Raw genomic sequence first — 17,104 nt, 5'->3', positions numbered from 1 at the left:
CTGAATTCTCATAACTGTATTACCGTTTCCCCATTAATTTACCATATTTTTTATTATGGTCACGTGTCCCTAAAATGCCATAAAGGTGGGAACAACAACAACAACAACAACAGCAAATTCCATGAAATTTACATTTTCAACAACAGTTTATTCAAATGGAACGCTAAAAAATAACATTTTCAATTTGATTTAGGATGTTTGTGAAGCAAAGGTTGATGTACTCTGAAAACATTCATGTAAAATGAAGTCGATAAAACATCTCCATGTTGCGATCAATCACCTATGTGTCCAGATTTTAGGGACATACATACAGCATGTAAAACATCCATCCATAATTCATTTCATTCATGTTAAAAATTAATATCAAGAGAGGTCATTCATAATATAATCTAAATTGTCCAGCATTCAGTGCTATGAAAGAACCGGTAGGTTCAAATACATGTGTTACTGACTCATTCATTACATGTTTCTGAATTAACATGGACGGGTAAATGTGATCCTTTCCACCTACACTGACTTGTCATTATCTTTTTATTGTTAATGGCTTTTTAAAATTCCTTGCCCTTTCCAGTCTTTCCTATGTGTGAAATCACGCGACGAAGACTTCCGACATCACAGTTCTTTGATCAAGTTTGAGGCTAATAAGACACACAAAAGTTTCTTCATTTATTTGGTGAGCCCGTTGATGTTCTCCGGCACGAGACCCTCCATGACAGCACGTTTCGACTCCAAGATCTGCGAGATTGACCAAAATATAATCTCAGAATAAACGATACATTCTAGATATAAATAGACCAAATGAGCCGCGTTCACCTGGAAGTTGGCACTGAGGCCAATGATGCTCTGCATGTTAGTGCTGTAATAGCCCAGCACATACTGTCCGCCCAGCAGAGGGATGTCATCCTTATCCACGGAAATCTAGCGACCAAAAGCACATGCTTATTCTCAATCAAGAAAGCATAAACATATACAGAGGAGGGACATGTTGATTAAGTTATTAGACATATTTCTGCCTCCCACAGATTGTTTGGTGCCCACGTCCACGTGGCACAGTCAACCAATACTCCCGATGTCAACTGGTCTTTTGCACAAAGCATACTAGTTGTATGACTCATTTTCTTGTCAGTCAGCGATGTCAGGGATGAGATTGTAGATGCACACCAGACTGCAAGGATGATCATCACCAATTTGTTTGTAAAAGATGCCACATGCTAATGCATCACCTGTATGACTTCATCGATCTCTGGCAACTCGTCCTCTCGAACCCACACAAAAGTCTCGTAGTCGCTCGAGCTCTTGAAGCCGACCTGCGATTCAACAACAAGGCATCTGTTCTATTATTACCTCCACCAAGCAAAATATTTTCTTCTCCTGGGACGCACCTTGTAGAGGCCGATCCAGTCCCACGTTGAAGAGAGGAAGTCCTCCTGGACGGTGTATTTGAGGAGAGCGTCCTGGTCGGCGCTCCAGACGCCTTCAGGCGTCACGTGAACCAGTGGAGTGTCAAAGTGTTTCCTCAGCTGCGGCGACAAAAGCGGTAAACCACAATCAAATTCAAGGGAGAGTCACACTTTTGCTAAGCCACACCCGCCAAATGCAGACAGGCCAATCACAAACCGGACAGAGGTGATGTGGATCAGGAAAAACCTATGCAGTCTTGCCTCTCACCTCCAGGCTGAAGCTGGCCATGACAGGCTTATGGTCGCTAACGCCATAGCTCATGTCACTGGTGTATTTATCCTGGTTGACCACCAGGGGGTACTCATCCAGGCTGTCGTCGGTGGCGGTCGACAACTTGTCGTCGTCGTCTTCCGACGGCAAGTTTTTGGGCTTGACCCGCCACAGGATGCGGTCGGTCCACGCGGGCTTCCTCTTCTTGCCGCTAGGTGACGCAAGACAAGATGGAGGCCAGTCTTTCACTCGTTAGCCAAAATGCTACCCTAACGCTACTAAAGTCAGCTCTAGCGACCGTGAATAAAGATATTTGGTCATCCGCATCGCCATTTGATTCTCTAAGAAACCAACAGACAGACGTTTTGTGTGCTCCAAAGTATCAAATGTACTTGTATTATCTGTAAAATAATGCTATGTAATGCTATGCTGTTGTTAGCATGTTATTCACGATGCTAACAGTATGCTATTGAGCGGAGGCCTAGTTACTATCTATACTACCAATAGGATTTGAGCTATAACTCGCACTTCGACAAGTCTGGGATGAAACGCATTTCTCATTGTGTATTTCATTTTGTCTCCAGTTTCAAAAGGGCCCAGGGGTTGCCATGGAGACACCCACCTGGGCGGGTCTACTAGCCGGACAGAGAGCAGTGCCCAGGTGAGGGAGATGAGCAGGAAGAGGAGGGTGGTGCTGCAGCGCTGCGGGGGCCTGGGCCTATACATGGTTAGGGGCAGCGCTGCAGTGCTAACGCTAATAGACACACACACACACACACACACATGCACAAATGATCACGTCACAAAGTCATCAACCAGGGGGGAATGCGGGCAATGCGACAATAAAGTTATGCTGTCATTAGCTTGTTATCCAAAATGCTAACTTGATGTCGCTTAAGTGAGGCGAAGTCTGTGAACTAAAGTACAGAGAAGTAAGATGGAGGACCAAATGGGACAGGAGGTATTGAAAACTGCAGTTGTTTGTTTACATTCAAACTTCTGCTTGCAGCCAACGCGAGTGACATCATGCGAGATTACGACGACCATCTTCGCACAATGTGGACTGTCAAATGCCTATGTAAGAGTGTGTGTGTGTGTGTGTGTGGGGGGGGGGGTTACCCAAGGTCGTAGGCGTCGGAATTGCGGCTGAACTTGTAGGTGGGCTTGAAATTCAAGGGTCCCTCCTCAAACTCCTGCAGGAAGGCCTCCTTCTTCTTCATGGTCAGCAGCTGCACAAACAGGAAGTACGTCAGCGCGTGTGTGTGTATCTGTGTGGGTACGTGCATGCGTGCGTGTCACCTGGTCCTTGCTCCACAGCAGGTTGAGACGTCCGCCATTGATGGACGAGCGCAGGAAGTGTAGTCCGTGGTCAGCGATGCGGAAGTTCAAATCTCCAAACCAGAACACTAGCCTTGTGCGGGCAGGGATGTGGGCGAAAAATCGTATTAGAATTAAAAAAAAATATTCTCATTATTTTAGTAACGGTCCCTCACCACATTGTTACATTACATTGTTCTCTCTGATTATATATTGTAAAACAGTGGAATATTTTGAAAATGTTTTTCAAATAATATACTTTGCTTGCATTCTGAATGAATTAAAACTTGCTGATTGGCTAGGAAAAGTCACATGGTCTCGTAGCGAGTCGGATGTGGTGCCATTTTCATTCAACGCAACACGATTCATCCCTATGACGGTTCGATGGATCCTTGCGCCTTGGCGGAGGTTCTTTTCTTGGTGTTGACTAACTTGTGGTCCAGCACCCGGCGCGCGTCATCCGTGTCGAACTCTTGCGTCTCCAGGATGTGCTCAAACTCGTCGACGCGCTGCAGGGCGTGGCTCATGTGCGCCGCCAGGTGGCAGTTGAGGAAACACACCTTGTGGCCGTAGAAGGAGAAGCGCACCGACACCGCCCCTTTGTTTCCCTAAAATAAAAATAAAAAAAACAACAACACATTCATTTACATTTAAATCAATTCAATTGGATTTTGAAGTCAATACCCAGTATCCAAAGATCCCAGTGCGAGTGTACGTGCTGTGGATGTCTCGGATGTAAGGCAGGTGTGACTGTTTGGCGAACACCAAAAGCAGCAGACCTTGCATCCTCACTGACGCCGCCTGCATGGACGCACGGGGAAAAGACACACGTCACCCTACCACTAAAAAGCTCAAAATGGTCCGGCTTTTTTTTTTTTATTCGTCACCTTGACGAAGCCTCGCGGCGCCAGAGTATCCATGAAGATGTGACTCCATGAGTCCTCGACAATCAAGTCCGAGATGAATCGGACCGGTGTGGCGCACACTTCTTGTAACCTGGCACACGACAATACGTTTGGATTCACTTGTGTTTATCGGACATCTGGTGTCAAAACAGTTTTGTGTTCATGACACATTTCTGTTACACTCGTTTTCCCTTTCATTTTCACCTTTGTTCACATCACAACTAGTTTTAAATAAGTTTGATATTTGCTCCACATGGTTTGCATCCATTCATTTTCTACAGCAGTAATCTGGTTTCAAATCAGGTTCACATTTGTTCTACACAATTTTGCATTCAATTACCATTCATTTTTTCACATTTATATTACATCTGGTTTCAAATTAGTTAAACATTTGTCTCCTATTGTTGTTTGCCCATTAATTTTCCACATCTTTTCACATTACAACCAGTTTCAAATTACTTTTGCATTTGTTACATGTTTTCACATCAGTTTCTCCTTAATTTTCTGGTTTGAAATTAGTTTCACCTTTGTTCTAGAGTATGTGTTTTTACATCCATTTCCAATGGCTTTTTGATCTCTGTTTACATGAATTCTAGTTTCAAATCAGTTTCATGTCTGTGTCTGATTTGACTTGATCTCTTTAAATTTCACCTGGTTTCACTTTTGTTTCAATTAAGTGTTTCTTTCATTTCCACAAAACGTTTTACAGTGAGCTCACATCTATTTCCACGACGTGATTTCACATCAGTTTCTCACCCAATAACATAGAGATCGGTGGGCGGTTGGACGTCGAGCTGCAACAGCGAGGTGACGTCATCAGGAGGCTCCCCTGTGGCCACGTTCCATGTCACCATGTGCAGCCTGTCAACATGGTTAATATTAGTACATGAAAGGTTCTATGTGTCTTTAAGAACCCGTTACATCAGTTAACATTACATCCGCTTCCTGATCTGTTTGCAAACCAAATTTGTTTTGACCTGCTTTTACACATCTTTCACATCAGTTTGAAATACTTTATTGTTATTCTCCAATTTCACATTTTCAGTAAATATGCTTTCGCATCAGTTTCATACTTGTTTTTCGTCTCTTTGCATCCATTTTGATTTTTCATCTCATTTGTTTCCGCATCTGATTTCACATCTGTTTACATTACATCTGGCTTTTTGTCAGTTTTCAAATCCGTTTCATGTTTGATTTCACCTGTTTTTACATCCATTCATTTTTTTTTACATCTGTTTCCTAGTCATTGTCCTGTCTGTTTACAGTACATCTGGTTTTCAATTAATTTCTTATTTGTTTTCATTGTTTTTTGATTTTTTTTTTTCACATCCATTTAAAATGTTTTCGCATGAAGGTTCATAACTCTTTTTGATACTCGCCTGCCTAAAGCCAACCAACACAAAATTCTTCCTTTACAAATAACAATAATTCTTCAACGACATGCTTATTATTGTGGTTGTATGTCGTCATATTTTGAGAAAAAAAAAAAAAACACAACGCGCAAGCGCAGATAATGGGATCTTGGCCTCGGTCCACCTGAAGGCGTGTGTGGGCGCCGCGAAGTGCGAACACAGCTGAAAGGCATCGTCCAGCGTGCGCGACATCTCCTCGCTGGCCTCGTCCTCCGAGCTCATGTCGTCGATGCGGCTCAGGAGCTGAGCCAGCTTCTGTCGTAGAAGCATTCTGGACGACGACGACGACGACGACGATGCAGACGCGCCGCTCGCCGCGCTGTCTGAGCGTAGCCGGGCCCGGCCTGACAGGAAGTCCATCTCCTTTGGGTAAACTAGCTTCCTGTTGTCTTCAAAGGTCCGCTGGGAAAGAAGCGCCGCGATGTGCCCTCCGCGAACTTCCGTCCATAATAAAAGCAGCGGTGTGGATTTGGGGAAGGAGATTTAAGCGAGGAATGTGGAGGCTGGTGCAATAAGCGGGTTAGCCGGGAGGCCGCCATTCCGCAATCTCGGGCCGCCAACTAATGAGCGGACAATGGCATTAGGCTTCTTTTGGCCGTGTTCCACTTTTCCCACTCAAGTGGGTGAAAGGTCAACCCGCATGCCAACATTCTTGTCGGGGTGCAAGCGCAAGTGCTATCCCCTTCACCACATATTTTAAATGTTTTCACATCCATTTCCCATTTCGTTTTCACATCTGGTTACATAGCATCTCGTTTCACATCTGTTTGCATGACATCTGGTTTCAATCCTCATTCACATTTCCATCTCATATTTTGAATCAGTTTCATTTTGTTTTACGTTACTTTAATTTTTTTTCAACATCCGTTTCTTATTCATTTTCAGGTCCGTTTTCTTGTTTACATGACATCTGGTTTCACACCTGTCTATATAACATCTGTTCCCCCGTCATTTTCACATCTGGTTTTACATCTGATTTCGCTACATCTGATTTCAAATCAATTTGTTGTTTTCTAAATGGAATAGCATATTCTCGAAATAAATGCAGCAAAGAGGGTTGCATTGCCATAAGCAAGTCACATGCAGAGACTTAAGCGGAGTGTTTCTAAGTGGATCAGAGAGGTGAGGAATGGCAGTTTTATTGCGCAAACCCGCCCCAAAGCCTCTTAGAACGGTTAGGGCAATGTGTATTCCTAACGTGAAGAAGAAGAAGAAGAAGAAGAAGAAGAAGAGAACAAATAAACGTGAACTCACCTGCACTTGTCTTTTCCTCCGATTGGCAACCTAGCAGCACTCATGTCGTACCCTGCGCGCACATACAGACACACACACATGCACACGGACACCCCCCCCCCACACACACACAGTTAAATCTCCATGCTGGTCACCATGGCAACAGTCAAAACTGCTGTCATCTGTCAAATGGATTTTTTTTAATCACTCAGAGCGGCACCGTCGTGAGCAGTGAAGTCACGTGAAAGATTACATTATTATAAGTTAGCAAGTAAATACCACACATGGGTTTCATTTTTGCGGGCCAAATTGATTATTATGAAATGATTATCAAACCCATTATGTTTGCTCCCTTTTACACTCTCAAGGTTTAGATCGGGGCTCTTAAGAATAGCTCCATATTTACTTTTTAGTCATTCTTGGGTTTGGGGTCTTTACTCAGACTTTCTGACATTGGGCAGCACATTTTCGCTTCAGAATATCGCATGACTCTTGAGATTTCATTGTACCATGCATAGATTGTAAGACACCCAGTGCCAGATGTAGCAAAGCAACCCCAGAACGTAAACCAAGCTTTTTTTTTTTTGAGAGGCATCCAAGTATGTTTTCAGTACCCGTGTCTTGGCTGCTAGTGTGGTGAGGCGTCCGGAAGAAGCTGCAGACTCCTTGTGCGCAGATGACGAAAATCTCCAAGGGGGAATCCAGAGTCTGGATCGTCTTTCCCGCTGACACTCCCGTCGTTGGAGCCGTGTACTCGCCGTTCTGCTTGCACACGATAACAGCAGCCCGCTGCTGCGTGGGGGACTTAAAAGGTGGGATCAAGCTTATGATGCAGGTTGCTTGAGAAGCATTATGTCATTTATGAATGGACACATTTGTTGAGTCGACATGACGCAAGCAGTTTGACAGACAAGTTGGACGACTCTCCATAAAACAGGAACGCATTCTGAAAATTCAGCCACAAAAGACACTTTCACTCGAGAACATGAACATTTGGTCCACATGTCTATCATGAGAGACTCTCAAGAAACCCGCAGGAGGTCTACCGTTTTGGTTCGAAATAGGCAGCTTTGCGTCATTTTGACCATTTCTAGTGGTCCATTCAAAGACAAACTTGTCCGAATGCCACCAAAGTTGAATCTTGTCTACTTTACAGACGGCTCAGGCTAAGGTTTATTTCCAAGTGCTCGGTTTGGCCATTAGATGCTAAATTGTGAGACACTTGAGTTTTCCTCACAGTGTGTGACCGGAGCACGGCAGCCATGTTGGATGTGAAAAGGCCAATCACATAACTTTTGCCTTTTCAATGAGTTATGCTTGTTTACTTGAACTTAAAACCTTGACGCACGCAAAAGTACGAATAAAAAATGACATTGACTGTTACGGGTTGCAAATAGAATCGATACTACGATAAACATGCGCAATATAGATATTTTCAGCCTCGTTTGGGGTCATGAACTTGCCACAAAATGTCCCTGTAAAGCAGGATTTGACGTAATCTTGGCCAACCAAAGCCTGATTAATTTTGCCATTAGTGCGCAATGTGCGTATGTGTATGCATGTGTGCGAGTGTGCTTGTGAGTGAGAGATATTCACATATTTGAAAATTAATATTCACTCATAGTAAAAAAAAAAAACAACTGTAAAATGCATTTCTTTGCTTGTCTCTTTTTTGTTTTGTTTTATTAATTTCATCAATTCACGTTTCCAATGTACAATTTGTGTTATTGGAAGGTTAAGATGACAACAAAAAAAAGGCACAAATCCACAAGAAAAGATCAAGAAAAAGCAAGGGGCACGCTAACACACGAGAGAGTCAAAGGAGCTAAAAACTCTTGTTTTTTGGTGTCATTGTTACATTTCTGGCCTGAAATTTGAATTAAATGTTAATTCTCAAGTGGCGTAACTGATTTCCCTCTTAGCAATGTTTAGCTCGGAATGACAACAGCACTACGACAACATTTAAAACAAAAACAAAAAAAGAGTGTGTTTTTTTTTTTTTTTTTTTTTTTTTTTTTTTAATGCAGCCCTGCAATGTGGTCCTTGTGCAGGCAGTACAGTACAATACTTTTATGGAAGCCTGAAGATGGCTTAGAAGTTCGGATAGTTGACAGCAAATATGTGCAGAGTTGTTACCTTAATGATTTCATCTAATTGTTTATTCAAATATCTTTAAGGGTTCTTGACATATTGCACTAAAACTGATTAAAACAATAGGCTTCTCGCTCGGACATTGTGTACAAACGTACAACAAAAACAGTCACATCACTGAACACCCCACACACACACACACACACACATGCACGTATACTCATGCACACACCGCAAAAACAACAGGACACAGATCAGTCTGGAAAAAAAAAAAAAAAAAATCCCCCAAAACAAAAACAATAGATTTCTGGACTATTTTTTTGTCATCATGGCAGTTATTGCTATCGCTGGATAAGCTCGTTTATCCACTGGAGAGAAGGTGACTCGCTTAAGCCGCGTTCCGACCGCTGAGCGGTCCAGTTCGGTCCGGTTGCGATACAATTTCATTTTTCAAGACTTTTCAATACCAACAGTGTCATGATGCAGTGGAAACATTCTGTGTCACGAAAAAACAAGTTACAGGCGTGATTAGTTACGACAACGCAGTTTAGTCTGATACTGTTTGTAGCTCATATGCTAGCATTTTGCTTCCCATAGCCTTCACTGTATTTAGTTACGTTTAATCCGTAATTGATGTATATTGAAAGTTGACGTAAAGTATATCAGACAGCTACAGTATGACAGCGATATTTTTAAACACCTGTGAATCAATACTTGATTGCTTGACACATTTTAATATCAGTGCCGCACCTTTAGCGTCTAGCTTTAGCTGAGCTTGGTACATCATCATTACGGTGCCAAAAAGTGCTAAAGTACAGCGAATGAGCGAATGTAAATGAGCTGTATTTCACTTACGATTTGCTTCATCGACCAAATTTGCCTTATCAACTATGTAACAATTTGCCCCAGGCGCTAAAGTAGAGAATTTTCACGCAGCATCACATTATTGTGTGGAAGCCAAATTTGGCATTATAACTTCAGGAAAAAAAAAAAAAAAAAATCATGACTGACTCACTCGCCATTACGTTCACAATCTTTGCCATTGCGGATCAAACTGTTGAAACACGGCTTTAAGACTTGAATTAATTTGTCTATGGAGAATATGCATGTTTCGTTCTCACGATAAGTGAATGCTAAGTGAATGCTAAGTGAATGCTAATTGCTTCATTTGGACACACACACACACACACACACACACGCAGGCACGCACAATGAACAATGTCACAAAGCAGCAGAATATTACCAGGGCAAAAATAAACAGAACCTTCAACCTGCCGGTTTGTACGACTGTAGCTTTAAACGACAAAACAACATGCTAACGACGCTCAAGGAAAAAAAAAACTCCACATGTAACAGCTGACGGGAAGAAAAAAAACAAGTCAGACTTACCGAAAAAATCATTTTAAAAACCCTGTTGATATATTATATTCATATCTATATGTACAGTATATAAATACTGCATTATTCTCTACAATGACTCCGACCCACTCCCCACCCACCCGGCATAGTGTGTATGTATGTACAACATCGGAATAGCTTCAGTAAATCCTACATGGCAGAGATAAATAACTCTCTGTGGTTCTGGGAATGAATTGATGAATAAATGGATCTAATGATTTTCTACCGGACGCCTCAGAGCTGTCAGCGAACGGAGCAGGAACGGAGACCATAGACGATGAGTTGACTGGGTCCAGCATCCTGAAAACCAGGCGGCACCGAGCGAGGGAATTTGGGACGGAGGCCGGTCGGGATTGGAAATTCGGAGGGGATGGCCGTATGTCGCGTCGCTTGGAATGGGTGGAGGACGTGAATCCGCTGGTGTCTCGGTATTCGGATCTGGAGGAATGAGAATGAGTGAAAGTATTTCAAGCTTGGCCACCAGGGGACAGTATAATAATTCAAACGTACAGCGCCCCAGTTAGATTTGATGATGAAACACAGAATACAGTTGGAACTAAGGTTCAATAATATTTGTCCTTGCAGGAGGATAAAGAATATATACCTGGCTGCACGCGCTGCTACCAGTTGTGCTCAAAAACAAGTTTAAAAACGTTTGTAATTACAACGACATTGATGCTAGTCTCACTAGCCAGCCTATGTTGTTTTGCATCGCGTGTTAGCATTAAGCTAGTGCACTAGTGCAGATCGGTTTAACCTGCGATGTGTAATTCTATCTGTTTTATGTTTTGTTTTACGGTGAACTTGAACTGGGAGTGGCAATAATTGAACTGACGAGTCTCACCTGATGAGCAGCAGCATTCACAGTCGCGGGGGGAGGGGCTGACCTCAGTCCTCTAGCGCCACCATGCCTTTCACGGGGTCCTTGACTCGCATCTGCAAGATGAGCCGCACTCACTGACCACATTCCGCTTCCTGGCGTCCGTCCCTTGGTGGCGTTACCTCGTCCAGCTCCTTGCGCGTCTCCTCTTCCATGCGGCGGATGTCCTCCATGTTCAAGTCGATCCACTTGTCGATCCAGCAGAACAACTGACGGTGGAAGTTGGTGAACAGGCGCTTCTCTTGCTGCCGAGGCATACGAAGGGAAGTCAGCCGCCGCGTCGGCTGGCGGCTCAAGCAAAGCTGCCGAGACAGACCTTTTGGATGAAGCTTTCCACTTTGTTCTGCAGACCCCACCACTTGAACTTGACCGTGACCAGCTTGTAGGCACACATGTGTGGGCAGTCTTTCTTGTTGGGGAGCTCCTTCTGCGGGAACAAGCCGGTGCGCGTGTGTGTCGGTTCCACGGCCCATTTAGGTAGCCGTGGCAGTCAAATATATTCATTGGGTGACGTTCAGAAGCACTCAGCGTCCCGGGTTGTGAATATTCTGGGTCAAATGTCACTCTCCGTTTATACTCTTTTGATTTCTGCGTTCGGGCAGCAAACTTTCACGTGAAAACTGCTTGTTCTAAGTAGGTCGTGACCGCACGACATCATGGCTGCCGAATTATGACTTGATCTCATTTTGCTTTCTGTTGTTAAGAAATATACCATCCCTCAAATGCTTCAAGACATAGCGACCATACAACATGACCTGATGATAAATAAATCATTATTTGCTCATAATAGAGAGTCCGTTAAGGCAGCAAACTTGTTAGACCTGAATTACGGCGATTGTTGCCAGGTAGGAAGCAACCATATAATATAACCTCTAAATTATGAATGCTGTGCATCGAATGTCACTCTGATTGCTTATTTATTCCTCCAGCAGCCCATTTAGTCGGCAAACACCTTAGGCTTGAAGTAGCTGTGCCCTCTGTTTGTTGTTACAGGGAGGATGCGGCCAATTACAGCACGCAAGTGACATTCTTTGTTCTTCCGAATTGTTAATAACCCAACGGCCCGTTGAGGCAGCACACTTGTCAAACCTGATCTAATTACAATACATCATGCCTCAATTGCTTCGAGACGTACGTTTAATTATGAGCGTTAGATTGATTTTTTTTTTTTTTTTTTTTTCCCCCCAATTTGAAAAGGTTCAGTGACAAAAAGCCCGTTTAGGCGGCAAGCTTGCTCGGCTTCATCACAAGCGACGGCGAGCATATTGCAACGAACGTCCGTACCCGCCAATCTGGTCCGAGGGGGCCTCGTCCCGTCTTCACTGACTTGTACCTGCAGGGATCCTCCTCTGATTTGTAGTCCTGCCGAGAAAACCAGAAGCAACACATCGCACTCGTACGGCGTCCTTCAAAGTCCACGTGGGTGCTCTGCAAAATAACTGCGCACACCTTTGGCTCCACTTGGCTTCTGTCAGCGATGTCAATATAGACGACATCCACCTTCTTCCAGGTTTCTGCATCCAAACCGTGCACCTAAGAACAGAGACACGGTGGCTTTAGGGAAACATGTGGGCGAGGGGGGGGGGGATCGGACGGTATATTTCCTGCATTTGCTTCTTTGCACTGTGGAATGTGAATGTGGAATCGCTTCCTTGAGTCACACGTGCAAAAAACTCAAATAACGGGAAGCAACAAAGACGCTCATAAGAAGCTCGTTATTACGTTATCCTGGCGTCCCAGGTCAGGTTTGTGCCACGTCTCGATCTTGATCAGGAAGTTCTCCTTCATGTATTCATTCTGCCGCGGCGGGAGAAACGGCGTTGGAGACGACAGTGAGGAATCATATGTACAAGCACGCGAGCATATGCGATCAAATGTCTCCGGTCACTGTTCGCGTTCTCCCTCGGTGTGTTTGTGCACGAGATTTAGGATTGTACTTACAGTGATGACTAGGTGGAAGAAAGCCGCCAAGGAGAAAGACAGAGAAAAGAGACGATTGAGCGATTTGAGCCAAACTGGACAACATACAGAATATTTGTTTTGTGTATACGTGTGTATGTGCACGTGTGTGTGTGTGTGTGTGTATGAGGATCAGGTGATTGCATGCCTCCTCTCTTCTGGCTGGACATGCAGTAAATTATTCAGGCCCTCCATCAGGGGTGCCACAGAAGTAAAAGACCAAGCTGACGTTATACTTCACGTATTCTATGTTGGTAACGTGAAATGTACAAAAACACGATGAAATGATACCACATCATTAACATCGGCCGGGCGTGTGCAGGAGTGCATTCGTGTATTCTTATGACAAAAGTAGTGCTGTGAAACACGACACTGCAGGCTTTGTACTCTCGTGTGTTTGTGTGTGCGTGCGCGTACGTGTGCGTGTGATACCTGTGCGACAGTACGGGTACGCGTTCCAGGCTTTCTCGTGGATGTTGAGGGCCGAAGCCGGTGCTAACATTCTGACGAAGGACGGCACTTTACTGCAGGAAGACAGTGTTTTGGGAAATCAAGCCGTCAAGAGCTGAATTATTGCCGCTATATATTTTGAATCAGCAGTGGGCACCTGTGAATCTCGTCAGAGTGGGAACTTTCTAGTACGCGGGGTTCAAATTGTGTAAGAACCAGACAAAATCTCAAGGGCAAGATTGTCCTGGAAAGACTGCTTGAAATGGACTCCCTGTGTCTTTTATGGCATGGCTCGTAGAGAATTTTGTGGGTCTACTCATGATAGACATGTCCACCAAAATGTATGCTGCAAAGTGAAACTGTCTGCAAAGGCGGGAATTCAAGTTTGTGTTTTATGGTGGATCCTCAGGAAATGGCCACTTTAATCCAAAGTGGCAGACTTCCTGTGACTTTTCCAGCATGACTTCATGAGACTTTTTTTGTGGGTCGACTCGTGATAGACAAGTCTAGCAAATTTCGTGTTGCTAAGAAAATTTGGCAGCTCTCAAACAAAAAAAAAAAAAAAATCGTGTTTGTCTTTGAAGGAAATGATCGAAATGGCCCAAAATTGGTCACTTCAAAGCTAAATTGCAGACTTTCAGGTAACGCTTCTTGAGACTTTTTTGTTGGTCTACTGGTGATAGACGTGCTTAGCAAACTTCATGTGGCTACGTGAAATTGCCAACCGAGGGCTGAATTTTCAAACAACCCCCCCCCTTTCTGTTTCGCCTCTGAGGCTACCTTCTTTACAAGGTGCAGAAAGGAGCTCCTGATTAAAATGCACCTGTACATCCTTACCTCTGCAAGTGGTAGATTTTGTGCGTGTACTGCCCCTTCTCGCCATCTTTCTCGTAGGGCTCGTTTTTTAGCACCTCCACGCCTTCGCCGCCTCCCGTCTCGTTCTTGCTGGCCTCGGCCACCGAGTACAGCTGGCCCACTTGGTACTGCCGAAAATGCTAACGTGTTATTTATTGCTTCATTTTAGATTGACTTTCTCGCCTCCCCCCCATCCCCCTCCTGCCCACCCCCCGCCACTCCCCTCCTCTCACCACCCACCATCTCGCTGTGTCATGTGACTGCGGGAAGCGGCAGAACAATATCGGCCTTTCTTTCTTAATCGCATCTAATCCACCTCGGCGCAAATCTGGACACACGGCTCGGCGACGTCTTGAGCTCACGTGAACAGCGCGTTCGGTGACAATTCCTGCAGGTGAGGATCGTTGCGTTGACAGAATGAGTTTGTCTTTGGGTCGGAGTGAAACAAGTGCCCGTCGACAGCCTTTGCGGCTTGATGTGTTCAGATAATTAGATGCATTAGCAAATTAGCAAATGACATTTTATTCCCTCCCGGTCTCACGAATTCTGCCTAGCAACAAGAGGCTATACCTTACAAGACAGTGAACCAGTAAAATTACAGCTGGCCTGATGTAAATAGGAGTAATAGTCTGTGTTGTTCATTTTTTGATCCAATCTGTATTTTACAGTATATAATGTCTCAAGCCATTTTTCCCGCCGTGGGTAAATGACTGTGCCTGTACGATATCTGCCAAGCAACAAGCAGCTGGACAAACGTGACCAAGGGAAATAAATCTCATTGAGTGAAGATGTCGCTCTGCGATCACGCTTCGGGCACTGGAAAACGGTTAGCGCCAAGCGACTGGAAATGAAACCCGACCTTTTCGCGAGGTAATTTCAAAACGGGTCTTTGTGGCACGTTGCGCCTTCAGGGAAAAACGTCGACATCACACATTTTTGTATGACTTGGTCCGAGTGGATGTGAAGGTCAAGAGCGGAGGAGACGCATCTCAGAGTCCTTCAGGCTCTTCTGCGCTCAGCTTTGCATTGGCACAAAAATGAAACAGGACATCTACAGGCCACCGGAGACTTGGCGCCTAAAACGATTGTTCGATTGAAGACAACTTCTTCAACCCCCCCCCCCAAAAAATAAAATAAAAATCAGCAGTGATCTGGATACAAACAAACAAACGAAACCGTTGACGTTGTTGTGTACAATACATAAATAAAAAATGTAAACTTACCTCTTCCACAGAGATGGGAAGAATCACCCGGCTGTGAGAGAGAAAAGAAGACAGCCATTAAAACAAAAATATTGAAAGCAACACTGTGTTTTATTTTACTGCAGCCAAGTGTCTAAGTAAGCAGAACCACCCAGACCGCTTCCTCAGTGTGGTTCAATCTGTGACCTTGATGAATTTGACAGTCACAAACTATAGGCAGCATCATACTGTCCCATACTTCAAAATATGCCAGCATGCTATGCTAATACCGGTACCAAAATATGTGGCGTATGCCCAGTTTGGCATAATCCTGCTTTCCCTGTTTGCTAATCTGTGGCTCGACCCCAAACTGGCACAGCTGCTGCACGCGGGACCGTCCCAAAATAATAGTAATGGTAATAATTAAAGCCGGAACAACAAGAATCAAAGCGTCAAATCTGTGCGAGGACCTTTGACATCATTTCTGACTCTTTCTCATCTATTACGATCCTTCTTGTTAATCCCACCCTATTTCTGGATTATTATGACAGGTGTGAGCATGTCAACTATCTGCGTTGACAGCATTTAACGCTTTTTAATTCACTTGCAGGCGCACCGCCGAGGGCAAGACTCTCCCTAATCGCTGCATATGCCATCACTTCTGTTTTTTTGTTTTTTTTCACCCTGTGTGGCAGTGGCAATTTATTGATGAAATCCACGTGACCACGCCATAAAAAAAAAAAAAAAACAGGAGGCTGGGTTAGGTGTGAGCAGATGGCCTTGCCCTTGCTACTAGCAGGCCTCAGCTACTAACAATCATTTTTTAGCATCTTGGGAATGCCGACAACGGCTCTGAAAAACCTTACGTGATCCTCTTTCCCCTTTTCTTCTTTATTGCTTCCTAGCTGCACACATTGTTCCAAAGTGGCCCCGTGAGGGGTTTCACCTTCACCGTGCATCCAACAAGAGCATGGAGGAGGAGGGGCGCAAGGGAGGAATGTGAATGTGTCTTTTACCATTCTTGATTGTTTAGCAATGCATTCCATGTGGACAATGTGAAGGGCACAGCCGCCATGCCCGAGCCGGATGCCGCACGTGAGGGTGAGGATGATGATGCAACAGCCTTCATCATCTGCCGCGCTTCATGCGGTGGAAATATCACATCCATAACCCCCACCCCAAGCCCTCCTCCTCCTCCTCTTCATCCTCTCATCCTCCACCCTCAATGTCGCGCGCACACACGCATACTTACAATTCCTTGATGAGCATTCTTGGGCAAGTGGATGAGTAAAGGGCGAACAAAAAAAATTGCGTCGATGCCTTGTTTCTCCTCTTCCTCTTCCTCTTTTTTTTTTCACCCGCTATGTCATTCTAGCCGCACACGCCGCCGACTGGCTGCTGCCGTGCGCGATGACTTCCTTCCTGCGCGCGGCCTGCTGCAGCAGAAGCGGGGACGCCGTGCATGGGAGGGGGAGGGGGAGGGGGGAGCATCGGGCGAGTCCATTTAGGACATTAAGAGGGGGGCGGTGGAATGGAAGTAGCAGTAATTGAGTCGAGTGTTGAGCCACTAGGTCACAAAATGCACGCCGGAAAGGAATAATTCATAATAATGAAGGTGGAAGTTACATGGACACGTTGACTGGCCCTTTAAGAATCTTGCGTTGGCGTCATCGCAGGTTGGTTGACGTCACTGGTGGTGGCAGCGTCATGAGAAAGCCCGCCTATCCTGCCGCAGCTCCACGTGACGTCACT

The 17,104-nt window shown here is 44.7% G+C and overlaps 2 protein-coding genes across 3 annotated transcripts; both read right to left on the bottom strand.

Moving 5' to 3' along the window:
* Window positions 1–127: 127 nt before the first annotated feature.
* inpp5kb (inositol polyphosphate-5-phosphatase Kb) lies at window positions 128–7,341 on the bottom strand. Of its 2 annotated transcripts, XM_086012388.1 has the most exons (13): window positions 7,153–7,341; window positions 6,560–6,611; window positions 4,650–4,754; window positions 3,876–3,984; window positions 3,673–3,789; window positions 3,421–3,596; window positions 2,971–3,082; window positions 2,791–2,900; window positions 1,669–1,882; window positions 1,383–1,520; window positions 1,224–1,307; window positions 814–918; window positions 128–735 (listed from the first exon to the last, which is right to left on the bottom strand). In XM_086012388.1, the coding sequence occupies exons 2-13, from the start codon at window positions 6,601–6,603 to the stop codon at window positions 667–669; spliced, it is 1,383 nt and encodes a 460-aa protein (XP_085868514.1). In that variant the 5' UTR covers window positions 6,604–6,611; window positions 7,153–7,341; the 3' UTR covers window positions 128–666. The 2 variants fall into 2 exon arrangements, with proteins under 2 accessions (XP_085868514.1, XP_085868513.1); XM_086012387.1 differs by lacking the exons at window positions 6,560–6,611; window positions 7,153–7,341 and adding an exon at window positions 5,430–6,430.
* An 845-nt stretch (window positions 7,342–8,186) lies between these two features.
* LOC147133591 (phosphatidylinositol transfer protein alpha isoform) lies at window positions 8,187–17,100 on the bottom strand. Its single transcript, XM_086012389.1, has 13 exons — window positions 16,979–17,100; window positions 16,605–16,785; window positions 15,395–15,425; window positions 14,154–14,299; window positions 13,299–13,390; window positions 12,849–12,856; window positions 12,630–12,704; window positions 12,357–12,440; window positions 12,192–12,269; window positions 11,224–11,334; window positions 11,030–11,152; window positions 10,872–10,963; window positions 8,187–10,465 (listed from the first exon to the last, which is right to left on the bottom strand). The coding sequence occupies exons 2-12, from the start codon at window positions 16,619–16,621 to the stop codon at window positions 10,916–10,918; spliced, it is 813 nt and encodes a 270-aa protein (XP_085868515.1). The 5' UTR covers window positions 16,622–16,785; window positions 16,979–17,100; the 3' UTR covers window positions 8,187–10,465; window positions 10,872–10,915.
* Between the last annotated feature and the right edge of the window lie 4 nt (window positions 17,101–17,104).

Source organism: Filicampus tigris, chromosome 17 (assembly GCF_054856515.1).
Source record: "Filicampus tigris isolate MCC_2025a chromosome 17, RoL_Ftig_1.0, whole genome shotgun sequence".
NCBI classification, from domain to species: Eukaryota; Metazoa; Chordata; class Actinopteri; order Syngnathiformes; family Syngnathidae; genus Filicampus; species Filicampus tigris.
Note: the sequence above shows the minus strand (reverse complement) of the source record. Positions and strands in the feature narration are given on the sequence as shown.

Bases quoted from the DNA above. Each gene is read 5' to 3' on its own strand.
- LOC147133591 (XM_086012389.1), bottom strand. The intron at 13,391-14,153 runs GTAAGGATGTAC...GTCTTCCTGCAG, and splicing joins AAAATCTACCACTTGCAGAG to TAAAGTGCCGTCCTTCGTCA. The intron at 10,964-11,029 runs GTAACGCCACCA...CTCATCTTGCAG, and splicing joins CGCGCAAGGAGCTGGACGAG to ATGCGAGTCAAGGACCCCGT.
- inpp5kb (XM_086012387.1), bottom strand. From the start codon at position 5,665: ATGGACTTCCTGTCAGGCCGGGCCCGGCTACGCTCAGACAGCGCGGCG. The intron at 3,790-3,875 runs GTGACGAATAAA...GCGTCCATGCAG, and splicing joins CGCCGCGAGGCTTCGTCAAG to GCGGCGTCAGTGAGGATGCA. The intron at 3,597-3,672 runs GTATTGACTTCA...TTTTTATTTTAG, and splicing joins CTGGGATCTTTGGATACTGG to GGAAACAAAGGGGCGGTGTC.